We start from the raw sequence: 27802 nt of genomic DNA on the forward strand, positions 1-27802 counted from the left end.
GTATTCAATGTCGTTGGATTATTCACTTTATTTTGTTTTGTTTTGTTGTTGTCTTTTTGAGACAGGGTCTCAACTACACAGTTCAGGCTGGACTTGAACTCACTTTGTAGCCCAGGTTGGTCTCAAACTTGCAGTGATCCTCCTGCCTCAGCCTCCTGAGTGCTGGGATTACAGGTATGCGCTCCCAGGCCCAGATAGACTTTAAAATGGCCAGGCTAGATGGATTTCACCTTACCTTTTTTTTCTTGTTGAGACAGATCCAGATTGGTCTCAAATTCATGGATCATCCTATCTTAGCCTCCTAAGAGTTAGGAACACAGGAATGTGCCACTATGCCCACCTCAATTTTTCTAATAAGCCCCCCATTATCTTCTCACTCTCCCCCACCAAAATAGTCTTTGGGCCCAAGACCCCCTTCTGAGGGAGTCTGCTGAGTGAAGCCAGTGCCTACATCCCTGGGGGACCAAACTGAGGCCCTAGCCCAGATGCTAGAAGCTCCCAGAGCACCCGCTGGTACTCCGCCTTTGCATGAAGAGATGGCTCAGTTTCCAACTCTCCATTGGCTCTTCATCCCCATTAGTAAGTCTGCTCCATACCCACAGAGGTGAAGAACAATGTCTACCATGAACAACTGATGGGTGTGGTGGCACGCCCTGCAATCCCAGTAGTTGGGAGGCTGAGGCAGGAGGCTGGCCCAGGTGAGTTTAGTTTAAGGGCAGCCTGAATTACAGAGTAAGACCCTATCACCAAAAAAGATTGTGCTCAGTTTGAACAGGCTAGAAGTGCTAGAGTGAAAGAAAATCTTCTCTGAATTTGGCAACACAGACCAGCATTTGAGTTAGTTTAAGGAAGCATTAAAAAGCTGGCTGAGTTTGGATGATTGATTGAAATAAGAAAAGGAAAAGTGTTTATTGCTAAATTTTAATCTACTTAAAAATGGTCTCGGACTGCAGAGATAGCTCAGTGGCCTAAAGCACCTGCTTAGGCAAGCTTAGGCAGGTGCAGGCGACCACAGTTTGATCTCCGATACCACATGCTGTGCCAGCCCTGCCCTCAGGGTGGGCTGATCTGACAATAAATAAATAAATAAATAAATAAATAAATAAATAAATAATGGTCTTACCATTTAAAATCCTTTGAGCTTTTGAGAAGAGTTGGAGAAGAAAAGAGTTTATCTGCCTACTAAGTTGGTCAGACATCACTTCAGTTGGACCCAGAGAAGCCCAAGAACCTTGGCAGGGCACTTACTAGCCCAGAAAAGCCTCTGGGCTAGACTAGTTTGGCTTTGTTGTTGTTGATGCTGAGAAAGGTTTTTGCTATCATGGAACAGGCTGACCTCAAACTTATGCCAGTCCTCTGGCCTCATCCTCCTAAGTGTTGCGATTACAGGGACACGCCACATATCCAGCTCTAGATCAGTTTATGGAAGAGTTTCACGCAGTCCCTTTGTCATCCTGAGGCACTCTGATGCTTGCCTATGGCACATTTCGTGGGGATCCAGGGGCATGCAAGCAACAGGTGCATGGGTCTGAGAGTGCAAGTGGCCTGTAGGAGGCCGCAAAGGGCATGCTCCTGGCGATGCTCAGATAAAGCAGTCATCATTGGCCCAGGCCAAGTGAGTAAATGAACACCCCAAAGTTGCTCTGTCCCTCAAAGGCATGGGCCTGGGGACCCAGAGCTGAGGGAATAAAATGGAAAGGAAGCCCACCAATGTGAAGGCTGTACTCCAGGGTTCTGTCAGGTGACTGCAATCTGTCCAAAGACTGGCTGGGCAGAAGTCACTCAGCAGCTTTACATCAAACCTCTTCACACCTAGCTTCCGCAGTATAAAAGTAGTATTCCCTACCTGTTCCTCCTCCATCAGTACATTGGTAAAGGTCCCTCTTTCTCCCTCTATTACCAGCTACTTTGTTAACCTTTGCTCAATAAACAAATGAAGCCAGGCTTGGTGGTATACGTCTGCAATCCCAGCACTCTGTGGAGTCTGAGGCAGGAGAACTGCTGTGAGTGCCAGGCCAGACTGGGCTACATAAGAGTTCAGGGCCAGTCTGCACTACACAGAGACTCTGTCTCAAAAAATAAGGGCCGGCAAGATAGCTCAGTGGTCTAAAGCGCCTGCTTAGACAAGCGTAGGCAAGCGCACAGGGACCGAGGTTCAATCCCCAGCACCACAGGCTATGCCAGCCCTGCCCCCAGGGTGGGCTGAGCCGGCTACCAAAAAAAAAAAAAAAACCACAAATCAGGGCCAGTCAAATAGCTCAGTGGATTACTTAGGCAGACGAAGCAGTTGGGGTTCGATCCCGGCCTGCCATGCCAGCCCCACCCGTGGGGCACGCTGAGAAGGCGACTGAGACTGGGCATGGTGAGGTGCACCTGTAATCCCAGCTCTTTGGGAGGCTGAAAGCAGGCAGATAACTACGAGTCCAATCTATGTAGTGAGACCCTGTTGGCCCTCTAGACCCTTACTAAAATACAATAAATAAATAAATAAATAAATAAACAAACAAACAAACAAATCAACAATGAGCTGCTTGGTGGAAGCCAGGAATTGTATCTCTGGCAGGTGGAAGCTTGAGAATAATGGGGGGCAAACCATGTGAGAGGCAGGGGCTGTCTTAAGCTAGTGAGCTCCTAGTCTGAGAGGGGTGCTCCTGCCAACACAGAAACCTCTGATGAGGTTTAGAGATTCAAGTCCCAGTTGCTCGGTCACATGGGCAATCTGAGGAAGTATTTCTGAAGGCCAAGCTGTGCTGCCACTGAGAGGTGAGGATCCTGGAACTCCAAGGTTGACTCTGAAGAGTTTCCTACTGAACATGCCCAAACTAGACTACCCTCCTCTCTCTACCCACCTCTGCTGCCTAGCTCAAGATCTATGTATCTATCTGCAGGTAAACAGTGCTACCACTTGTCAGCAAATAAATACATGTTGGTTTGGGGCCCTCACCATGGGCCTGAACACCAGCCACTATTCCAGAAGGGGAATGGAAAGAAGGTGGGAATAAAGATTCAGGGAGGGTCCCAGGGATTCCACTTGATCACATACAGCAAATGCTATGAGTCACCTCTCTGCTACTAACACCCCATCCGTAGCACAGATTAACACATCTGGTCTCAACCTGATCTATTAGTGTGGCTACTGTCTCCACAACGAGGTCTACCTCAGACACCCAGCAGTGAAACGGGTCCCCGTGGAATACCAGGGTCCTGAAATGGATGCAATATAGACACAGCCACAGGGTTTTTTGAAGTACCTAGGAAAGTTAGAGAGGCTGAAGGAAACGTAAAGAAGCGGATGGGGGGCAATGAAGAGGGTCCTGCCAGGTTCAGGAGTCAAAGGTCAGCCCTGAGGCTGCTGGCTGCAAGTCTGAGCCACACTTACCACTGAGAAAGCGCTTCATGGTGTCACTGCTTGCCAGCTTCATGGCCGTCTGACCCGAGTAGGTGGCTAATGTGGGATCAGCCCCATAGGACAGCAAGAGCCAGATGGTTTCCAGGTTGTCATTGACCACTGCATCATGGACTGGCCTGTGGAGGTGACATAGGGTGAGAACAACAGGGTCACATGGTTGATGTTTAAGCTTTGGGCTATCTCATCGAGGAAAAAGGGCCATGACTCTGGGTAACCTGACTCCAATAATATGTGCTAAGACTTAGGGCAGGGGAAAACCTGCAAACCCCCATACCATCTGCCCACCTTCTTTTTCTTTCTCTGAAACCTTTGTCTCAGTCTCTTATTTCCCTGACATCTTGGGATAGTCCCTAAGGCACAATGCAGCTCTATAGGTAGTTTTATACTTCACCAGAAAATGAGACCCAGATGGAGGTGAAAGTTAAAGCAAAACAGAGGCAAGAACTGAAGGACCCAGGTGACTGCTAAACAGCAGGGATGCACAAAGTGGCTCCACAGTGGCCAAGTGGAGCCTGGCCTTTTGGTCTGGACCCTCCTTCTTGGTGTATAGCTTCTTTCTATTCTGCCCAAGAAGTTAAGTCCTCTGGCAGAACAGAGGAGACACAGCAGGTATATTATTTTATACATATGTTATATAATGTTCTCTAAGACACAGCAGGTATATTATTTTAAGTGCATAGAGATCAAATTACAGAAACCAAATTTGGACTGCTACCCTAAGGTCAGCTTCCCAGTTAGTTCCTAAGGTCTCAGACTCTTCTAAGACAGGTACCCCCCACCAGGAGGCTATGAAGGAAAATATTGGTCTTCTTGGCGATAGCTGCCTGGGATGGGACGACCCCTGAACAACGTCTGCCTCCCGTTAACAGCCAGAGCAGACTGGCCAACTGAGGGCTCATCAGCTCCTGCCCTCAACTGGCTGCCTCTAGAGAGCACAGAAGGCCTTCCAAAGGGTTCCCAGCAAGCCTCCCTGCAGCTCACAGCTTGGCGTGTTGCAAAGGTTGGGACTGGCGTGAGTTCTTTCAAGGGAGGGGCTGGGCTGGGTGTTGGGAAGAAGCAGCCTTCTTGCCTCGTGCCATCCTGGGCGCTGCAGTTCACGTTGGCCCCATGCTCCAGGAGGATGTTCAGGATATCAGTCCAGCCCCGGGAACAGGCCTCATGCAGGGCCGTATAGCCAGCATTATCACGGTGATTCACATCCTCGCTATCCTTCTGGAGGCAGTACAGAACAACGTCCTATAGGGACAGAGACAGCTTTTGAGCACAGATGTCCAGTTCTTAGAATCAGCCTGGTTAGAGGCAAAGATCCCAAGTGTCAAGGACCCTCTGAGCCAGCTGTTTATATCAGGGACTGACCAATGTATCTCAAAATCTTTTGTGAACAATGTTAGTCCTGAGCTTCCATGGCCAGTTCTAGAGAGTTTCTTTGGCAGTGGAGAGACATTTCTCATGGCCAAGAACACTTTTTTGGGTAGCTGTGGTTGGAGTGCAGTTTCAGAGAGGTTTCCCTGCCACCCAAAGCTTACACACTCAGACTTGGGACTCCTGGGCTTTGCCAACTAGGCCCAGGGCAGGGGTATGGGGCATGGGGTGGTGAGTGCAGCTTCTGGTCGTAATGCAAGAACAAGAAAGAGAGAACTTTCTTAAGTGCCATCCTTGGATGCTGGGCTCAGCAGGCAGGGGAAGGCTTGGTCGGCATTGTCCAGGTGTCCCTTAGCAGTTATGCAGACCTCCACACTACGTGCTCAAGAAAGATGGACTGCTTGACGGGACAGCACTATCAAGTGAGCTCTTTTATGCTGAGCAGCCTGGCTGGGAGTGGCTCCTTGGGTCACTGAGAACTTTTGTGTTTCTGACACAGGGTTTCACTGTGTGGTTCAGGCTGGCCTTGAGTTCACTATGTAGCCCAGGCAGGCCTTGAACTTGCAGTGGTCCACGATCCTCAGCTTCCCAAGTGATGGTCATGGGAGCAGTTATCAATAAAAGGGGCAATGACGAAAACAGGTGACAACTTAATTTAACCTCAGCAAGTGAGGCCATTTTTCACCCTTACCCTGGCACTCAGGAATCACAATATATTTGGATATAGATATAATTATTTGAGTACATACAAAATATACTTGAATATAGATGCATATATTCAGAGTACTGAATGATCTTGGACATATGTATTTTTGTACTGGGAACTGAACTTGGTATTGCACTTGCAAGGGAAGGGCTGTACTGCTAAACTATATCCCCAGCCCTTGGACATTATCATTTAACCCTGTTAAGCCTTGACTTTCTCATCTGTAAAATGCAGTTAATTAAATGTACCTCAGCAGGCTTACTATAATCTAAACTCTAACATGCCTACAGAGGTGCCTATTCAGTGAATGCCAGGGGTCTCTCCTGCCTTTTTTCCAATGTATAAGAACGTAGTACAGGTGGGGCTGGCTCAGCTTTGCACTCCGAAACTGTTCCTGCTCCCTCTACCAGGAGCTGACATGAGGTGAAGCTGCAGGAGGAGGTGAAGGGTTAGCAACAACACTCACTCCTTGTTCCTTTTACTAGGAAGCCACCACACAGGGAAATTTAGCAGTCAGTGAAAATCCCCAAGTCCCCCACCTACCCTACAAAGGTAGTGGGTGATATTGCCACTGATATTACAATGGGCTTGCATTCCCACACCCTGAGATGAGACAAGGGTGAGGCAGCCCCAAAGGCCATGTGAGAACAGTGGAGGAGGCCAGCTGGGACTCAACCCCTAGGGAAATCAAGGCAAGAAGCTCCTCCACTGGCCCTCCACTGGCCAATACCACCCTACAGTCACCAACTTAGGAGCTCACTCACCTTATAGCCCAGGCGTGCTGCTCGCTGCAAGAGGGTCTCACCAGCATTTTTGTTCACTATGAGCCGCCGAGCTTCAGGGGGGATCTGCCGGGCTGTAGGTGACTCTGAGGCCTCTTCTGGGCCGGCACTTCGGGACTTAGAGGGTGTACATGGTTCTGTGGGCTTTGCAGGGGTGGGAGATTTGGGGGACCGTGTCTTCTGCTGGCTCCAGCGACCTTTGCCCTGGAAAGCAAATGCAGTGCTGGGTCAGGCCAGACAATGTATTCTATCCATCCCCACGATGCTTGGCATCCGGGGGCCACTTCACCTCATCTGTGTGCCTATGGCAATTGGCTGACAGTACCCCAAGTAGTCCAGACCACTGTCAGCTTTAAGGCTAGAGGCTAGGCTGATTAGTAGCCATGTACAGTAATTTCAGCATCCTCCTGCGGTAGGGGGATTTGAAAAGTGTCAGATCCTCAGTCCCGTAAACCACAGAATGATGAAGGGTTTGGAAACCAGAGGTGGAGGGGACACCCCAGGACCCCCATGCACGGTGTATGTCTTCCCTGCCTGCCTCAGTCCTTATTCACTGAGGTGTGGATAAGCCATGCCTACAAGTAACAACGGCAAAGAGAAGCAGAAACAGCACTTTGACTACAGTCACAGTTCCTGATACCTTCACTCTTGCTGCAAAACCTGCCCTGACAACCAACCTCATGGGCTTTTCCTCTTTTGCTACACCTGTCACCAGATCATCTATAGGCATATCTTTTTCTGCCCCCCCCCCGGAACCAGGGAATTCAGGCATATCTTGGACGATGGAAGGAGCAGAGGCCTGGGAACCAGATAGGCTGGGCTTGAGGCTTGCCTCTGCTCCCCACCAGCTGTGAGACCCAGAGCCCAGCCCATTACCCCTGAACCTCCCTCTGTCCCTTCAGGGTCTTTAAGATAACAAAATGCTGCAAAGGCTGCAGAAGAACAAAGAGGCAGGGGCTCACAAAATGTCAGGAAAGTCAGGCTCTCATGAGTGATCCCTTGGTGCCTCCCTTGTCCCCCCATGTCGAACTGGAATCTCTACAGTGGGTTCCCATGCCTGTCCTCCTGCATATTAGTTCTACAGGGGCAGGACACCTATCTCTAATTCAAGGGTCCTGGATCAGCAGGACTATACTTGAGAAGCTGAACTCAAGGAACCAAATGGAAGGAGATGAATGTGCCCCCAACTTAATAAGTCAGATGACACAATTTGGATGTGAGGGCAATCTGGCTGTGACATCTGTCACCCTATTGATCACCAGGGCTGATTCAGCTTATCTGGCTGGCTAGGCAGGTGGCCCCTTCCTCCCTCAACACTCCATGTGTGTCTCTCCCAAAGCTACATGATCGGTCTAAGAGGCCGACCACCCCCAGTAGAGGAAGACCATTTCTTGGTCAATGGTATAGGAAGAAATGTACTCCCCTGCTAGAACCTCCAAAGAAGCTCTATAGATGACACAACTCTAAACTTGGGGCTGATGCCATCATTGGGCGAGAGTTTGGTGGGCCTTGGGAGGAGTGAATATACTTTGCATGTGGAAAGGACACAAGTCATGGGAGGCCAGAGAACTGTCTATTGTAGCCAGTCTCCAAGATGGTCCCTGAGGGTCCCATATCCCCTTATTTCTGCTCTTGGGTAGCCCCCTCCCATACTGGACAGTGCTGACCTACATAATCTAACTAAGAGGAGATAGTATATAACTCCCAAATCCAGGTTCTAAGATGTTGTGGCTTTTGATTTGTTGTCCTTTGCATCACCTGCTGTGGGGAAAGCCAGCTGTCCCATGTCTTGAGGATGCTTAGCTCTCCCGGGAATTCATGAGGAAAGGAGGGCTGCCTAGGGCCAGCATCACCTCACCAGCCACGTAAATAAACTACCCTGGACACAGATCTTCTGGTCCCAGTCATGTTCAAATGAATGCAGCAGGGCTGACACTTGGACTGCAACCTCATGAGAGACCCCAAGCAGGACCAGTAAGCTGCTCTTGAATTCCTGAGCCGCAGAAACTGAGCAACAATATATGCTCATTGCAGTAAGCTACTATGCTTTAGAGTAATTTGCTATACAACAGAGCAAATGCATACACATGCCTCACGGCATCACAATCTTACTTAAAGCCTATGGCTTCTATACTTCTAGAACACTCTGGTCCCCACCACCTTCTTCTTCTGCACATCCACAACACTTACTCCAATTCATATAATCTGATGCCTAAGGCCCCACTTTCTTCTTTCCTTCCAGTGTTCCATGGTTAGGAGTAACTCTTGACTCTCCTGCTAGGTTTTTTTTTTTTTTTTTTTTCTCGGAATGCCTTCAGGGCAGGTTTGGCTGGCTTGAGCTGTGGGGATCGAACCACAGCAACCTGAGCCTGAATGCTTGTTGAAGCAGCCACTTAAAGAACTGAGGTAAGGGGCAGGCCCCTAGATTTTTGTTTTATTTTAAACTTTTTGAGACAAAGATTCACTGCATTGTCCAGGTTGGCCTCCAGCTCCTGAATTCACGGAGTTCTCCTGCCTCAGCCTCTGTATCTAGCTCCTATGCTAGGTCTTAAGCTCTTTGGGTTCATATTGTTACTTTCTCTTTTGTTATAATACTAGGTTCAGGGCTGGGCACACTATTGCAACAAATATGTGGTGACTTGAAAAGTCAGTGGGAAAAAACAGCAGAAAAAGATTACAGCCCAGGGTATTTGTATTTTACCCAGCATCCACCAGTCCTGCCATCACATGCACCCTCTTCCTGGCTAAAGCAGCATTATACCTTCATAGACACAGTGTTTGTTTCCTCTGATAAATCCCAAAAAGGCAAACATACAGTCCCAAGCAGGATGGTGCATACAATGGCAGGCCTGGTGGATGCTGGGTAAAATACCCAGGTTTTCTCTAAACCAAACCAGAAGCCAAAGGGACTCTCTTTATAGGGGCCTTTGCTGCCAGAGTGCAGCAAGGGAGGCTGCCTGAGAGGGGGAGGATCAAGGACAAACAGGGGGAGCCCTCCCCCTCTCCCCTGGCTCTGAGCCCCTGTGGGAAGAAGCCCTGGGCCAATGCCCCACTTCAGTGTTGTAGGACCATCCCCTCCCTGCCACCCCCACCCTCTGTGCCTTGCTTCCCATTACAAAGCCCTGTGCCATGGGGGCAACTGGAGCAGGTGGTGGGGACTGGAGGAGAAAGAAAGTTAGGAAGGAGAAAGGGAGGCCCTGGGGAGGGACAAAACCCTCTCCAGGAGAACACTGTAGTGGACACATTGCCAGGCAGAACAAGACAGAAGCATCAGAGTGTCCCGCTGAATGCCAGACAGCTGGTTACCTTTGTGTGCAATGGGACCCTGTGAGTGTCTGGGGCAGAGCAGGGGGAAGGGCAGGGGAGGCAGGAGCCTGGGATGCCCACCTTTTGGCAGAGCTGCCAGGGTTGCGAGTGTTTCCTGCCCGACCACTCCCTCCCCCAGGGCCTGTGGTATCCAGAAAGAAGCCCCCTCTTCAGAGCCTGTGAAGCACATGGAACCGCACTGCAGGGGCAGATAAGCTTTTCCACACATCTCAACTCTGGCACTCAGGGCCTCTCCGCAATCTCATGTAAGTCCCTTGCCTCCCTGAGCCTCAGTTTTCTCCTGGTAAATAAAGGTCAATAAAAGTGCCCACCTGAAAGAGCCACTGCAGGAATTCAGAGCGAAAATGTGAACAAAGCCCTTAGCATATACCAGGGTTCCCTTTGGGGACAAAGGGAATGAATGCCACATATGCCAAGCCACACCATGCCTCTATTTCCTCATTTCTATCACCATCTGAAACACGAGGGTGTGTACCAGCCCTCAGAGGAGAGCACTTTATGGGGTGCAAAGCCGGTCACAGACATTGCCTCCTTCCCCCCTCCCCAGCACCTTTCTGAGATAGAAAGGGCATGGAGTGTCAGCTCAGCTTTTAAGTATGAACAAACAGAACTGAGTACCTTGTCTGGGATGAAATGAAGTTCCAGGACAGAAAAGGAGAGAAGGGGGAGACAAGCACTCACCCTTGCCAGTATCATCCAGGCATCCCAGCTGGAGAGAGCTTACCCCAACCACCCACAAAGCCCAACGTGGCCTTTTTTGTGGTTCTCAAAGACAAACATACATTTTACCTCACACTTGCACTTCTTTCAAATGTAAAAGCCCACCCAGGAGGAGGACTGTCTGCCCTTTTCCCTAGTAGAGTGTAGAACCTAACCTCAATTCTATGAATGTCAGACCCATATGAGATACAGATTTTCATGAGTGTGCTACAATACTGACCTGGCTGGTAGGTAAGTGGCCATTCTGATTCCTACGCCTCCCCAGATGCAAAGGCACAGGGAATGAGGGTAGGCTAGGGGGCTAGTGAGCAAAAGTGGAATTCCTTCAGACAGTCCCAGCCTCAAGCGACCTTTGTCTAGACATCAAAATTCCAATCTCTACAAGTTGTTTTCTACCTTGACTGACTCAAAAGTTACATGGTTAGTTTCCAGTTAAGCCCAGAGAAAAGCTTCTTGGTTGGATATCAACAAGCTCTTCAGACCAACATCCTGCTATATTCTTTAATTCTTCCTTAACTCAGAGGAGACACAAGGATTCTAAAGGAAACACATCATGGGCCTAACCCTACAGTTAGCTATAACTTTAGTTCCCTGCCTTCAAATGCTATCCTCAATTCTTCTCAAACTAATTTGGAAGACTTTAATACTAATGGGTTAATTAGATTACACTCCCTCCCTGGGAAGATTTCTGCTGGAGGAGTCTAGTGGAAAGCCTGCCTTCTCTTGTCTACTCCCGTCCCTTGTCCCGCTCCCTTTGGGAGCCATGTACCTTTGCCTCTTCTGTGACGTTTGCCATGTGCTTGGTCTTGCACTTTCGTTTTCCTGATGGCTTTTCAGGATTTTCAAGGCAGGCTGGCTCCTCCAGATTATTTGGGAGGAAACCATTTGGTGAATCCGAAATCCCCTGGGCTTTGCTGGGCAACAGAAGGTTCCTGTTCCTGAGGCGGTGCTCTGAACTTTGGGAGGAAGTCTTCTGTTTACGGGCCTTTAAATCTAAGCAAGAAACAGGAAAGAATGGGTGTCAGAGAAATGGAACCCATGGGGGCTGGGAAGATAGCTCAGTGGAATAAGTGCTTGCCTGGCAAGTGCAAGGTCTTGAGTTCGATCCGTGGTACCACAAAAAAAAAAAAAAAAGAAAGAAAGAAATGGAACCCTGAAAAATAATACCATCCTTTAAGAAGAATCAGAGAACTTTAAGGATTTGAACCGCAGTGTGAAGTTATATAACTGTGCTAACTCTTTCACTGAATGCTTCCTAAATGGACACCAAGACCAGTGTCTGCAAAGCAGGCGATAGCTCCCAGCCCTGCCAGCAGGGGGCAGTCCATCTGGCTATCCCTAGGATGAGGGCAATTCTGCTTTCTTTTTTCTTCTTTCTCCTTCCTCCTCCTTCTCCTCTTCTTCTTTCTCATCTTTCTTCTTTCTTCCTTCTTCTTGTTCTTTTGGTCTTGTTGAGACAGGGCCTTGCTCTGCAGTTCAGGCTGGCCTTGAGCTCACTCTGTAGCCCAGGCTGGCCTCAAACTCACAATGATCCTTTGGCTTCAGCCTCCCAAGTGCAAGGATTTCAGGTATACACCATCATGCCTGGCTGAGGGCAAACTGGAAGTTTTCGGCTGTTTCTTCATTCTCTTTGTCTCCAACACAAAAACAAATTTTAGTAGCTGTGCTGAAGTATCAAGTACACTGTGTAGATAGTACATGATATTGAAGGCTGCTTTTATTGCCTCAGATTTACCTACCAGACTGTCCTGTCACTGTCTGAGGACACCAAGATCAAAGCAACAGAACCTTCCCAAGACCAGAAGGTGCCATGGGCCAAATATGCTGGTGGGCGATAGCAGAAACCTGTCACCTTTCCCAGATGAAAATCAAGCCATTGTTGTCACTGGAACACAAAGGCAGCATCTCTAATTCTAGCCACAGACAACCAAAATAATTTTTAAAAGACCTACTGGGAACTCTGGTAGCAAGTGCCTCATCCCACTGAGTCTGATCTAAAGCCCACGTGTAGGGGTGGCAGACTGTTTACCCCAATCTCTTAACATTGGTGCTACATGTTTTGGCCACTATGCAATTAGAAACAAGCCATAATCTCTCTGAGCCCCAGCTTGCATATCTGCAAATGTGAAGAATATATATTCCAGGAGTGGGAAAAGAATTAAGTGAGTTAATATGTGCAAAACCCTTTATCAAGTCACAAAGAGTAAGACATCATTATTGTATTATTGAAGCACAAATACTTGTGGTAGGGCCATGCCTATGGGCTTTCTGTCTCTCCCATAGCACTGGATACCAGGCCTAGCGCACGACAAAAGATCACCATGTCTGTGAAGTGAATTAACTGTAGCCTCGGCTTCTCCATTTAAGAAACGAAGAAACTGAGATCTCAGAGTTCTCGGTTCACCTCCCCTGACTGTGATATGGACCCTCTTGTGTGAAGTTACCAAGGGCAGATCCAGATGTGCAAGTCATGCATCTACTATGAGGAACTGGCTGTAGCTTATGCACAGCTACTAAGAAGCTGGCTGTCATACCACCACTCTCCCCAAACTAGCCCAGTCCTCCAGTGGGTCCCCATACCCTGCTCAGAATTGCTGTGCTAGATGGTCTCTAACTGTACTTCCAACGAGAACATTCTAAACCAGGACTTTTGATGTAACAAGTTAGGGCTGTGCTAAAAGAGAAGGAACAGAAGAACCATGCCTTGTAACAACCTTAGGAAGTATGGGGAAGCCATGTTACAGCATCCGCTGCCATGAGGAAAACAACTGTTGTATACCCTATTTGTCTAAGGTAGGGCAGGCTGAGGAGTTGCAGAGAACAAGGTCTTTGGAATAGGAACAGGGAGTGGGGTTAACAAATGTGGGAGTGGAAGTGGCTCTTCCCAACCTCTTAAGTCAAGAAGATACCCAGCCAAGCCCAGGAGGAAAGGAAAGGTGATGAAGCTGACAGAAAGCAGGTGACCTGGCTATCTTGGCTGTAGCCTTCTCTGTTGACCTGAGAGACAGCAGGAGCTGGAAATTGGTCCTTTCTAAGGAGAGAGATATATGTGACGTATAAGGCAATTCTTGCATGAAGATGTCATCTCTTGGAGAAGGTGATGAGACCACATATCAAAGCTAGCTGCGTTAATGCAAAACGCTTCTATGCATCTATGGAGGGAGAATGACCTACTTTCCAACAATTAAACCTGCCCCCAGATCCAACAGGACACCCTGCTCGCTGGTGTTCTCCATGTTACTGTTGGCACTCAGATGGTGGCTAGCCAGCTCTCTGTCATGCATACAGTGGGAATGTCCTGTATCTCCACATTTAATGGCAAACTGGACCAGACAACCTCAAAGGTCCTTTGGGATTTCAAAGGCCAAGATCCAAGCTACGAAACCGGCCCTTACTAGAGAAAGTCCAGTGATACAAAATCTCTTCTTCATTGTAACATAAGTGCCTAAGGCCAATGGCTTGACATCTCACTCATGACCAATCCATTATGGTTCTGGCAAAAGAAAGCGAAAATTTTCCCTACTCACTTGAACAGTTGATGAAAATTAGTTCAATTACTCTCTTGAGCAGAGGGATAGTCACATATCTTGACTGAAACAGAGCCAGAAATGAGGTTAAGCCTTCTTTGCATTATAGCAAACCCAGAATCTATTACCCACTCAATGTGAGCTTATTCTGTTTTTGCTAACAAGGGGGCTGCAGATATTTATCAGCAATTCAGAATGAACATATTATAGCTCATCAATTGTTGCTTAAAGAGGAGAAGTTAGAGAATGAGAGGAAAAGGCAGAAATGTTCTTATGGAACCCAGAGATGTGTTTTCTTTCTCAGTTAGAAATCCACTATAGGAATGGGCCTGAGCAGTATTTAGTGGAGAATATCGATATTAGCCTTTTGTGACAGTAGGTGACCATGTTTCATAGCATTTGATGGGGCCAAAGAATGCCTGGTTTTGTCTTTGGGCTGCCTGCTTCCCCAGTTCAGATCCAATGAAAAAAGACGCCACCTTGGGTCACCTCAAAGCTTCACTCCACCTCTGGACAGTCTTTGTGGCTTTCACTGAGACAAAAAAGTTGTGTCTGCTTCTATTTGAAGTTCTTCTGTTGGTTTGAGGAAACCACTGGACTTCTTTTTAGTTTAGGGACCGAAGGCATCCTACAAAAGGCAACCAGCACTATCTTTCTTCTTGAACCCAAGATTCTAGGAAAGAGAACCTATCTTGCCCAGACCAAACTCCTTCAAGCCAACCTGAGAACTACCTGGCATGGCACTGGCATATACCAAGGATGTCACTGTGACCAGACCTACAGGTTCAGATATCTGGAAGAAACCAGGAGGCTTAGGCCTTTGTATTTTCAGCTCACCTGCAGGCCAGTCCAAATTCCTTCCATCTCAAGATAAAGCCAAAAGCTCGGGGCTGGAGTTGTGTGACCTCCTCTGGCAGCTGGAGGTCATAGCACCAGGAATCTATGGGTCCAGAGGCCTTTGGCTGGTATAGAGCAGATAGAGCTGTGACCACCACGATGCCCAAGAGAGGGACTGTGGGGACAGCAGCACCCTGGCCAGCCTTACCTGCTCTCCCTCTCCGCCGCTGTTCTTCTTGCTCCGTCAGGTACTCCCCAGTTTGATATTTTCGGCTCTTCTGCCGCCTCCGTTTCTTCCTCTTCACCAGGCCCTCCTCCTCATCTTCTTCCTCCTCTTCATTGGTATCCCACATTTGCCGGGCAGCCTCTGTCCTCCAAGGCATCTCTCGGGCTCGCCACAGATGCCTGCGGCCCTGGCTCAGCAACGTCTTGTCTTGGGCATGATGGCTGCGATACTGAGTGTCTCGTTGGGTCTTTCTCACCTTTCGACGCTTAGCTGGGGTGGGGGTCACCTCCTCCTCTTCCTCTGTGGGGAAGACTTCCTGGCTTCCCATGTCACTGTCTGCCATACCAGCAAAGGAGCTACAGATGCTTCCTGTGGATGGGACGTACAGAGGGCGGTCAGGTACCTCTTCAAGAACTAAGTATGGTGCTGGTATGAGTGCCCTGGACTAGGAGTCTGAAGGTCTGGGTTCAAGTTCAGGCTGTGCCAGTCATTAGTTGCACACTTTGGGAAAGTTCCTTCACTTCTGTGTCCTCTTCTATAAAACAGGGATACCGTTCTTTCCTTACTGACTTCACCAGGGCTGTTCTGGGTCTTAAATGAGATCTTTCACCTATAGGTGCTTTTCAGAGTCTGATATATAGATATATACAACTATCAAGTATTTAAAACACATACCCTTACCAAGCATTGTATGAGGGGCAAGAGAGCCACAGGGCCCCGTGGTTGGGGATATGATGACTGAGAAAAGGGTGAAGGAGGGCAGCCTGGCATGCCCCCCAGCTGCTGCTCACTCTCCAGTCTCACCAACCTTGCTGACAAGCAGAGCCATCCCAAAAAAAAACAGTCTAGGCACAATGAAACAAGGAGTTCCTTTCCTGTGACAGGCAGGGCTCAGTCACACCCAAAAGCAATGTTGAATCTGACCACACCCCGACTGAGCTGCCCAGACTTCCGGGGCGGAGTTTTCTCCCTGGCCCCTCCCCCCATCCCACTGCAGCTGTTCCTCACCACTGGGCAGGAACTTCCCCTCCAGTCCTGACCATCCAGGATGATGGTGCCTTTCCTGTCCTCCTGGGCCTCCTCGCCAAGAGGTCATTTTCTCTCCCCACTCTTTCCTTTAACTGTGCTAACAACAAAAGTACAATCCAAAATTGGCGTGGTTTCACACTACAGGAGATCTGACACCTTCCTTGGAAGCAGCTGTAAGACACTACCATCTTTCTCCTAAGGCCCAGTTGTTAACTCAACAATCCCCAGAACTTAGCGAGGTCAGTAGAAGAAAGACATAGTTCAGGGCAAACAGAACTGTCCTTGCCCAAAGATTCAAGATTCCTTGCCCAAACAGTCAGACTATTTAAAGACAGCAGCAAGATCCAGGTTAATGCACAGTCACCAGAGAGATCACACAGGGATCACCGATTTCTAAAGAATCAAATACAGTACACATTTAATGCTAATATGGGGCTGGCTGTGATGCAATCAGTCTTTCATGATTCAGAGGATACTTTAGGATTTTGCGAGGTCCCCAGGCCATCAGCACGAGGCCCAATTACCAATGTAATGGCCATGTGCTGAGGTGCCAGGTAAAAGAATGTCACACTGTTGAATTTCCATAGTACCCTGTATCCCCATTCCATCCAATGTGCATAGGAATCCAGGTGAAGCAGGGCAACCTTCTCAGGCCCTGTGTACCAATATAAAATCAGCAAAGGAGAGCGGAAGCTGGGAAGGACTGTCTAGTCTAGACTCCAGGACTGACTGATAAGAGTTCAGGATGCCAAAATTGAGTCTGCCAACCCTGACAACACAATACTCTTCCAAATTTTGACAGTGCATACCACAAAGGGCAATAAAATCAAGGCCCACAGGTTAAATGTCTTTGACTTACACAGGTCCCAGTGATCATGACATGCCCATGCTTAGAAAAGAACCAGTTTTCTTGAGTAGCACAGGCCTTTCCTTTTTCCACCATCCACTCCCAATAAGAAATGTCAATCCCCTTCTCTGGAAAGCTAAGTGAAATCCTAAAACCATGGGCGATGGGCAACACACCATGTTTCCATCAGGGCTCTCTTGTCTTTGCATGGGGCCTTGGCACAAGGAAGCAAATTCCCAACTCTCCACCTGGGCCAATAGCAGAATTACTCAACCAGATGTTGCCCCCTCTTTTTATAAAGGGAGCAGGATGGGCCAAGCCTCAGTCTCACTCACCAGACTGACTGCGTGTCCGGGTGCTCAGAACCACTGGGATGAAGTCACGGAAACTGCTCTTTGCTTTCTTTTCCAAGGAACCTATATTGTGTGATTACAGGGCAGAAGGCAGAAATATCACAAGCAGTGTCTAAAACCTGGAAAGGTCACCCGAGAGGCTCAAGCGAGAAAATCAAGGGAGGGTTTGTTTCTGAGACAGTCTCACAGTGTGGCCTCAAACTGAAAGTGATCCTCCTGCCTCAGGGCTCCAGAATGCTAGGATTATAGATGTGTGCACCACACCCAACTCTAAGGTCACTGGGATAGCCTATACACTCACCTTATGCTGCTAGCATATACCTATCTCCTTTAGAGACTGGAACAAGCATATTCTGTTGGTTTTTAAAAACTGAGAGTCAGTTGGTTCATTTTTGTTGACACCAAAAAAGGCAGCACACAGAATCAATCTGACAGCACACCAGAAAGTAGGAGACCTGGTCACCTGCATGACTCAGAGGCTGCTGTACCTCCACAGAGTTACAACTCTGCTGGAGCACATCTCAGTGAATCTTACTGAAGTGGGAAGATGGGAAAAAGGGACACTAAATACAGGAAAACTACTGTCTGAGAGCAGACCAGACAGAGCCTGTCATGTCAGAGGGGCAAGCCCGCAAACAGGATCCACTGCCATCAGGAATGCATGGCCCATTAAAAAAAGGGGGGGGGGTGAGATAGTTTAGTGGACTAAAGCGCCTGCTTAGGCAAGGTTAGGCAAGCACAGGGACCGCTATTTGATCCCCAGCACCACATGCCACACCAGCCCCCACCGCCAGGGAGGGCTGAGCTGGCCACCAAGATCAGGCATAGTGGCGCGCGCCTGTAATCCTAGTGCTGGGTTGGCTGAAAGCAGAAGGATCACCGGGAGTCCAAGCTGCATAGTGAGACCCCGCAACAACCAAATACATTTTTTTTTTAAAAAAGGAGGGTTGGCCAAATAGCTCAGTGGATTAAAGCACCTACTTAGGCAGATGCAGGGGCCATGAGTTCCATCCCCAACCTACCTGCTGGCCCCACCCCCAGGGTGTGCAGAGCCAGTGATTGAGACTAGGCATGGTAGTGCACACCTGTAATCCCAGCACTTGGGAGGCTGTAAACAGGAGGATTACTACAAGTCCAATCTATGCAGTGAGACCCTGTAGACCCTGCCCTAAATACAAAAAAAGAAAAGAAAAAGGAATGCCTGGCTTCTCTCCCTGATGAGGGCACAGGGTACAGAGGGACCATCTATGGCAGAGGGCACATGTCAAGGACACCCCCCCACCTGAAACAGCCTATGCATCCCTAAATGATGAGGGTTTAGGACATCTCTTAAACCCTTCCAACTAGCTAGTAATCCACATTTTAAAATTATTTTTTTAATATTTATTTACTTATTTGGTACAGGGTCTCACTGGGAAGCTTGGACTTATAGGGAACCTCCTATCTCAGCCTCCCCAGCACTGGGATTACAAGCATGTATCATCATGCTGAGTTTTGGTGGCTGGTATGGCATGCCTGGGGCCAGCAAGGCATGAGGTACTGAGGATTGAACCTGGGTTCTCGTGCTTGCCAGGCAGACACTTACACTCCCCAGCCCTCTATTTCTTTTTGAAGTGAAACTTTTTCAGTATATACAAAGGTAAAGAAAATAGCATAATGAACTGTCATTCTGCTGTTCTTGTCTAACTCCTCTACATCTGTGTCTTCTTTGAGCCTAGACCCACTTCAGGGAATGGGGTGGCTACTCTGGTACAGGAATACCATCTGCCTATCTATAAGCTCCTCCTTTGGCCTCCAGAGTATCCTGTACACTAGTGTGCTAGGCAGAATATGCCGCTGCTTACACTTCCCATGTCTTTGACTTTAAAAGTAGAAATTATTAGAGAAGAGGAAGGAGATAAAAATTGGGGTGGGAATGCCGGGCATGGTGGTGCACGCCTGGAATCCAAGCACTGAGGGAAGCTGAGGTAGGAAGATCCTTGCATTGGAGACCAGTCTGGGCTACAGAGTTCAAGGCTAGCCTGAACTGCATAAGGAGACTCTATGTCAAAAAGCCAAAAAAAAAGGAGGAGGGCAAGGAACAGGGAGAAGAGGGGTGAGGGAGTGTACTAGGAGACGGATATGAACAAAGTATATTATATACATGTATGAAAATGCCACAATGAAACCCATTACTCAGTATAATTAACATGCACTAGGAAGCTAGGCGTGGTGGCACAAACCCCAGCACTTGGGAGGCTGAGGCAGGAGGACCACTGTGAGTTTAAGGTCAGCCTGAGCTACAAAGCAAGCTCAAGGCCAGCCTGGACTATGTAGGGAAACCTTGTCTCAAAATAAAATAAAACAAAACAAAGCAAATATGAACCAAGTGTCAATCCTATCTGCTTTTCTTTTTTTTTTCTTTTATTTCTTTTATTTTTTTGGCGGAACTAGGGATTGAACTCAGACCCTTGTGCTTGCCAAGGAAGTGTTCATTCCACTGAGCTATCTCCCTAGTCCCCCTATCTGCTTTTCATATTGAAGGCTCACTTTTCCAGGGTAGGTTCCTCTACCTACCCACATCAGCATGCCACAGGGAACCCTCTATCCAGGGCCAGGGCATCAGGGGCCTACCTTCCTCATGGCCATCAGCTCGTTTTCCTGGAGATTGGGACTCTGGCTTAGTTGGCTTCCGGTGCTTGTGCTTTCCCCTGACTCCATTGTGCTCTTTTCCTGAATCTGAGGTCCCCCTGGGGCTTTTCTTGGTTGGTTCCTGGGGGTCAACAGGTGGCTTCCGGCACTGTGGAAAGGTACAGAGTGTCAGGTCTGACATCAGTTTAGTTTCTTAAGAAAGCTCCTAGGGTTGAGCCATATGTCTGATTCTGACACACGGGCACGAGATGCCCAAGCTTGGGGCCCAGAGGGCAGGGGCTTCAGTGGGCTTCAGAGGCCCTCTTGGAGTCCAGAGCCCTTCCTGGTCCCCATAGACATCGACTCAAAAGCCACTGCACACACACTTCAAAAGGCGCAAAGTCAGGTCCCATTCTATACCCAAACACCAGTGGCAAGATGAGCATTAAACAACAATGCTTCTTCTGCAAGCTGGGGGGCTACATTGTTTAAATAACTTCATGGTGAATGGTAGACACTGACAACTGAAAATAATTCCCAATTTGGGCCAAGTCAAGAAAAACTGTCTATTTTCATGTGTAAATTAATACCAGAAAACAGATTTAACTAAGGCAAGCAGAAAACAAAACAGGGGTAATTCTCATCTCACATTTATGAAACACAACAAAAAGGCCCAGGCATGGTTAATAACACCACTTCATACTCGACAACACTTTCAACCTCTCAAAAGTCCCTCATCTCTATTATCTGATTTTATCCTCCCAACAACCCTGAGAGGAGAAGTTAACACTATTCCTGTAGCGCAGAGGGGGAGGAGAGGCTCCAAGACAAAAGGATGAGTGGCTCTTCCAGAGCAACACATGGTCCAGTTTGGGGAGTCCCTGGGGGGCTGGCACTCACCAGGCCACCCTACAAGTTAGCTCCACTGCATGTGCAGAGCGGAAGCTGTGGAGCTGGCTGAGCCCCTGGCCCTCTCCCCACCTCCACTGCTGCCCCTTTGGGTCAGCTCTCACCACCCTCCTGGCCGGTGCTTCCTTGGCCACTTTTGTTTGGCTCCTCCCCAGCAAGTGCCAGGGGCATCCCATCTACGGCTGTGCTCATGCTACAAGGACGCTCCTGGCCTAACAGTCACAGATTCTCAAATGCTTTGAGGAGCCTCTGTGTCACTACATAAGAACAAGGGCAAGGCAGGGATTTCTAGTGACCTAGTATCCTGGGAGTGCAGAATAAGCAAAACTTTTGAACAAAGAGAGCAAGTCTTAGAAGGAAAGGAAGAATTAAACCTGCTTGAATTGTTTTTCTCTTTAAGCAGATCCACCTCACCTTCTAGAAGGTTAACCAAAGGCTAGATCCCACTAAGGGGATGGCAGATATTCTGTGGGTGGACACTTGAAGGGGGCTCAATTCCGTGGACACAGGGAGTCCCCACTACCAATCAGATTCCAAGGGCTCCCCCATCCCATGAACTCGTCCTGTTTCTTATTCAGGAGAGGGCTGAGCTGAAATTCAAGTGCAGTTTCTCCTTTTGCTTGCTGCCAGTTCCTACGAAATAAGTGGCAAGAGAAGGGAAGAGCTGGGGAGGCAAGTGGAAGATGGGAACAGCTGCCTAAAGTCTGAACTTCAGGTATGGCCAGAGAAGACCATTTTAAGTCAGGGGGAATGAAGTTAGATGCACATATATTTGAACATGTCCTATTTATTTCTGAATATCATTTTGAGTTGGCTCTTTCAACTATAGCTCATTAACTTTTACTTCCGAAGATAGATTAAAAACAAGTAAAACAGAACATCTAAAAAGGATTTCTGTCTTATCAGCCACAAGGGCAGTAGAGAAAGTAAAAGTATGTTGTGCACTCTAATTACACAAAAAGCTATGAGGATGGGGAGATTGTGTTAAGATGTCCTGGTTAACCGAGTTTTGATGTATTTTCCAAAGAACGAGAAGACAATAAAATACACCCAGCATCAAACGAAGCACAATCCTTCACTAGGTGTGACAGTTTGTGTGTATAATCCCAGGTACTCACTGGGCCAAAGCAGGAAGACCACAGGTTTGAGGCCAGCCTGGGCAAGTTAGGGAGACAATGTATAATGTATGAAAATGTAAAAAGGGAAGAAGGCACATCTCAGAGTGAAGGCCCTGAGCTCAATCCCCAATGTTGCCAAGGTAAAGTAAAGAAAAAACAAACACAAGAAAAGGACTGGAGGGGGACCTGGCCCTAGCTCAGTCCTTTAAGTGGCTGCTTCCACAAAGCTGTCAGCCTCAGGTTCCTGGAGTTCAAACCTCACAACTCTCCCGCTGGCCAAAAGTGCCCTGAAGGCATTCGAGGAAGAAAAAAAAAAGAAAAAAAGAAAAGGACTGGAGATGTAGCTATGCAGTAAGGCCCTGGATTCAATCCTAGTGCTGGAAAAAAAAACCAGAGAGGGAGCACAAGTCTCTTAGCTGCTGATCCAGAAGGCTCACTAGGGCTCCAGGAGACCTTGGGCAAGTGATACAGCCCAGAACAGAATGTTCTTCTCTGGCCATACCTGAAGGAGCTTTTTTTTTTGCAGTACGGGGGATTGAACTCAGGACCCTGCGCTTGCCAGGCAAGCGCTTATTGAAGGAGCTGTTTTGAATTAGCTCTGATGTTAGTTTTCTTATCAACAGTTTCTTCCTCAGGAAAATGAAACATAACAAAGAAAGAGCTAAGTTCTTTGGATTCCTGAAAACCGGACATTTACCAGATCATCACTGGCAGTCACAAAGGACTGTGACTTTATTCTCTGTCCTCTGGATTTGTCTATGTGCCCGCTGAACTGTTCACCTCATAGACAGGAAGGGATTGGTGCCTGCCTGTCATTGAGTCATCGGCAAGATATAGGCTCTAGGAGGACAGGACCCACATCTGTTGTTTGTAACAAGAACAACAGAAACAGTCACCACTAACCCTAACTGTGTACTTACTATTTGCCAGGTCCTACTTTAGGCACTTGGATATTGCCCCATATAATCTCAACAAAAACTTTATCAAGACATGCTATTCAATTCACTGATTTAAAGGTAAAACTGAATTCTCTTCACGAAGTCACAGAGCTGTACAGCCATCACCAGCTCTCCAATTCTTAGATCTTCTTGTGACTCCCCAAATCCCCCATCTTCCCTAGCTCTGAACAACACCTAATCTATTTTCTGTCTGCATGGATTTACTTATTCTGGATATTTCACATTTTCATCTCATTTTATCTTCACTGCACAAATGTGGAGATGGAGGGTCAACAAGACCAAGTAGCTTAATGGATGCTGCACAGCTAGGAAGAGCTGAGGCCAGAACTCAACGTCAGGTTCTGCACCTAGCAACAGAGAGCACACTGCTCTCAGCCCACTACACACCTGCCCGCAGGTGTATTCCCACACTGGTGAAGGACCAGCATATGGCAGCCACGTAACCAACACCTGCTAAACAGTGAATCAGTTCCAAATAGAGAGTGGAAGACAGTGTGGCAGAGGTGCTGAAGAACATGGACTTTGGAGCCAGAAAGACCAGAGTTTGAGCTTTAGCTTTGCCATTTATAGCTCTGTCACCTGAGTCACATATCCTCCTGGAGCCTATCTCCTTCATTTGGCCATCTGAAAACTGGATGTGGCTTTCACCTTATGGGATCAGTCTACAAATTAAATCAGGTAATGTGTAGAAAAATTCAGTGTAAGTAAGAGTTTGATGCTCTAAGTTATTATCACAGAACAGAATGTAATTTACCTGACCAAATGCCATAGCTCTAGGTCATATCCTAGGTCACTGAGTTAAACCCAGCAAAACTGGATCCCAGGATGTCTTAACCTGGAGTCTGTGAGTGAGTTTTCAAGAAGGAGTAAAGGAGGTCTTCAAAGCCCCTGCAACTATTGGCAAAGTTCTAAGGCCATGTTTCTAGGGACAAAGCCCATCGGTCTCATCAATTTCTCAAAGACATATACAGTCTAAAATCACTAAGAGCCCAGTGTAGTGCCACACACCTAAAACCCCACTACTCAGGTATTTGAAGCAGGAAGATCACCATGAGTTCCAGGCCAGCCTGAGTCCCATAGTTCAAGGCCAGCCCAAACTACATAGCAAGACCTTGTCTCAGAAAAACTTACAAGTCAGCCCCACCCCAGACAAAAAGGCCTATTTAGAAAACTGTCAGCAAATACAGGTCATATTCACTTTACAAAAGGCTCCTCTAATCTGAGCAGTTCACTCAGCCACTCTAGAACACTGTGCTCAATTAAGGAAGTGACCAACACAGTAGAGCAGAGTGAAGCAGACCAGCAGGGCCTTGGCCCCCTCCCTGACCTCAGCCCAGGCACTGACCCTTACCTTGGATCCCAAGGAACTGCGGACTAGGGGCTTGGCTTGTGGCTGCTGCTGCTGCTGCTGTAGTTCCTCTCCTTCCTTCTCTTTGCCACACTTCATCTTCTTGGGTGGCGGAGATTCTGGCACTTCATCCGACTGCCACTTGCTCTTGCAAGCAAAGCCCCCAACGCTTTCCCGTTTTACTCGAGCCTGCACAGTCTTAGCCCGGGCTTCGGCTTGGCCCCTCTGAGGAGCTACTGAGAGTCCATCGGCCCGGAAGCAGGTGGCTAAATTGAAGACCACATCACCATCTACCTTCTCCATTTTCACCCGCCCCAGGTCCACCTGGCTTCCAAGCTGTGAAAGCTCTGTGCTGGAGCCCCTCTTGCTGCTCGGAACCACATCCAAGATGAGTTCTTGGGGGTGGCTGTCATGAGGTAGCAAAGGCAGCTCAGGCATCTTGCACAGGTTCTGGGGGGTGGCCAGGACCAACTCGTGGGACATGTAGGTGGCTAGCACTTGGTTTTTAGGCTTTGTGTCTCCTGCCAGCTTTAGGCCACAAGCAGCCTGGGACCCTTCCATTTTAGGAGTGCTATCAGAGCAGAGGAGGCTCTCTGATTCCTCAGAGCCCTGATTCACTCTTATGTCCCCACTGCTAGGCTGAACAGACAGCGCCAGAGTCCCTGTCTGAGGGCTGAGAGTCAGGAGGACAGGGTTAACTTGTTCTTCGTAAGGCTTGGCAGCAATCCGGCAAGTTTTGTTCTTTGTGACCGTGTCCTGCTCAGAAGTAAAGGGGCCCCCGGACCGTGGCTGCCCTTCAGGAAGTCCATGCACAGCTTCACTGGAGCCAAGAGATGGCACACCAGAAAACTCAGAAACTACACTGGTGGGCCTGATGGGCACCCCCTGACTGGGGGTCAGCTGCCCGGCACTGGAAATGCCAATGGAAAGCAGAGATGCCTGGTGGTACGGTGACCAGCCAACAGGCAGGACCTGGGTGCTGGTGGGTTTCCCATTGACTGAACACCGTGGATAAATATTTGCTGGCCCTGTAGGTTTCCAGAGAGAGAGCTCCTTGCTTTGGCACCCCGGCAGCCCAGGCGCAATGCGGGTTGGGGCATAACGCGTTTTCGCTGTGCTTGGCTGTCCCTCAGCACCAGACTGGCTGCCCTTCTTGCCACACGTGGCACCAGTGCTCTTAGGCTCTCCTTGATCAATGATGGAGATGGGCTCCTGCTTTGGGAGGTGGCGGGGATCTCGGCTGAGGCCCAGATTGGGGTCCTTGTTCAGCAGCAGGGATGCAGGCACTGGGTTAGCCACTCCCACATAGGTGCCGGGAATGGTGCTGATCAGCGCAGTCGAGTTCTTCACCCAGGTGCTTGGGTCCCCATTCCTCACAATCTCGGGGAAGATGACAAAAGGTGAAGAAGTAGAACCCAGGCAGGAGGTGACGCTGCTGCCAGCAGCCTGGGCTGTGCGCTGAGACCTGGATAGGACGGTGGAGAGCAGGGCCTTGCTGCTGGTGTGCACGGGAGTCAACACGGGCATAGGAGGCGTCTTGCGCTGGTTCGGCAATGGAAGCTTCTGCCGATTGGACTTGGAAGAGAGGTCAAGGGGCATCTCACTGCACTCGGGTGGAGAAGCCATCTCTCGTTCCAGCTGGGGAGGTGACTTGAGGGGAGAGAAGGTAATGGAAGCCCCTTCTGTTTGCTGCTCACCTCCACCTGGCATCTTGGTTGGGTGTGTTGGAGCAGAGCTCCCGCTGGGGGCTGGCAGCAAAGGCTGTGGAGTTGAGAGCACCTTGGCAGAAGCAGTGGTGAGGGAGGTATCTGCCAAAGGCCTGGGGACCCCATCAGGAGCTGGCTGGGTGGTGCTGCTGCTGGACGGGGAAGTACAGGGGAGCCTGTTCACCTCCAAAGATACCAGCTTGGAATCGGAAGTCAGAGGCCGGGCCACAGAAAATGCATATGGGTAAGACCGGAGCTCTGGGGTCGCAAGCACACCTGGGAGACACCTGTCCTGCAGGTAGGATGGCAGGACAGGAAGTGTAAGAGTAGAGGAGACCCCCAAGGTTGTTGGCAGTGTGGCCACACTGAGCGGCTGCCCACAGCTCGGAGGTGGGATATATACCAGTGGCTGGCTCGGGGTCAGCACTGTCCCTGGTTGAAAGGACAAGGGGACTTTTTGCATAGCTGGTGCCTGAGCTGCTGGAAAACACACTCGACTCAAACTGAAGGAGGCCGGGATGGGTGCCGAGGTGGGAACAGCAGTTGGTGTGGCAGCCGGCATGGGTGTGGGGGCCGGAGTAAAGATGGGGGCAGGGGTTGGGGCAGGCACTGGTGTAGGGGCAAAGGCAGGAATAAGGGTGGGCGTAGATGGTGGGCCAGAGGAGGGAGTTGGGGTGGGCATTGGCACCGATGGAGGGGCAGGAGCGGCTGGCGGTGTGGATGCCGGCATGGGTGCCAGAACCGGAGTAGGGACAGGGGCAAGGACCAAGGTGGGAGCTGAAGGAGGCACAGGGGCCTGGATCAGAGCCAGCGGAGGTGCTGAAACTGGGACAGACAGAGGGGTAGGAGCAGGAGCTGACAGAGGAACTGGGCCCGATGGGGGAGCGGATGCTGGCACAGGCACCAAGACTGAGGCTGAGACCGACAGGGGGTTTGAATCTGAGATGAGGGTGGGAACTGAAGGAGGGGCCGAAGCCAGAGCTGGGACTGGTGCTAGGGGAGGGGAAGGGGCTGCAACTGAAGTGGCAACTTGGACTGGAACCAGCCCGGAATGGGGTACAGGGGCAGGGACAGAAAGGGGAACCTGGAATGGATCAGGAACAGACGGGGGGACAGAGACTGAACCGGGAGCAGGGGGACAGATGGGGGCTGGCAGGGGACTGAAGTTAGTGGTAACCAGAGGCAGGGTCCCCTCCACAGGGACTCCCGTTCCCAGAGTAGCCAAAATGAAAGTGTTCTTGTCCCCAACGCTGTGCCGAGAGTCCAAAGCCTTTACCCCAGGTGGTGAGCAGTCAACCTGTTTGCTCATTTGGGTGCTGAGGGGAGTCCAGGAACACTCAGCCCTGCTGTCACTGGCCTCGGCGCCGTCAGGCGTGGGCAGCTTGAGTCCGTCCCCTGGGCTGCTCAGTGGCACCAGGAGGCCCTCAGCTTCTGCTGCATTCCCGGCATAGTCCATTTTTGGCTGGGGATCATCAGGCTGGTCTTCTGACTTGTGCCCAAGTTTCTCTGTCGCACTGCCATCTGGGTCTGCCCCCCGGGCATTGCTGCCACTTCCAACTGCTGTGAGCTCCACCTGCAATGACAGAACAGTGTGACCATCTCTGCAAGTCCCCCAGGGCTGGTACAAGTGTCCCGAGGCCCCTGAAAGGCAGCTGCTTGTCCTCTCTGCAACTCAACCAACTAAGTCTTGGTGGAATAAAAGGCAGTGGCCAATTTTTGTCCCACCTGCTGCAAATCCCAGGCCATACCCCCACCCCTGCCTGGCCCCACATCAGGATGATAGACTGGGCACATCTCCCAAGCATTAGAACTGCACCCTTGGTGGCTGCATGTAGCACCATACAGCTTCTTACCTTGGAAAAACTGCTGCCGACACAAAACTCCTGAGACCCAAAGTGCTGGCAGTCACCTGTCGTGGACTCCTCATCAGAAAGAGGCGCTCTTCTGGCAGGGACACAGGAGCAGAAGAGGGACATGAGATCAGGCTTAGAGCCACCCTGCTCGTCCCAGAGGCCCCCCACTTAGCC

At 49.4% G+C, this 27802-nt stretch overlaps 1 protein-coding gene across 7 annotated transcripts in view; it reads right to left on the bottom strand.

The window, feature by feature from the left end:
• Bcorl1 (BCL6 corepressor like 1) overlaps positions 1–27802 on the bottom strand; it is a 64391-nt gene that overhangs the window by 12027 nt on the left and 24562 nt on the right. For 6 of the 7 annotated variants that reach the window (XM_023718854.1, XM_023718857.1, XM_023718855.1 and 3 more), the window contains 9 exons: positions 27629–27719; positions 24073–27348; positions 19739–19904; positions 17108–17188; positions 14879–15265; positions 11076–11299; positions 6242–6463; positions 4479–4645; positions 3380–3525 (listed from right to left, as the gene is read on the bottom strand). In XM_023718854.1, the coding sequence (XP_023574622.1) occupies positions 3380–3525; positions 4479–4645; positions 6242–6463; positions 11076–11299; positions 14879–15265; positions 17108–17188; positions 19739–19904; positions 24073–27348; positions 27629–27719 (4760 nt within the window). The remainder of the gene's footprint in view (positions 1–3379; positions 3526–4478; positions 4646–6241; positions 6464–11075; positions 11300–14878; positions 15266–17107; positions 17189–19738; positions 19905–24072; positions 27349–27628; positions 27720–27802) is intronic. The other variant, XM_023718858.1, reaches the window with a different exon arrangement.

The sequence above is a fragment of the Octodon degus genome, unplaced genomic scaffold (genome assembly GCF_000260255.1).
Source record: "Octodon degus isolate 3935 unplaced genomic scaffold, OctDeg1.0 scaffold00063, whole genome shotgun sequence".
Taxonomy (NCBI): domain Eukaryota; kingdom Metazoa; phylum Chordata; class Mammalia; order Rodentia; family Octodontidae; genus Octodon; species Octodon degus.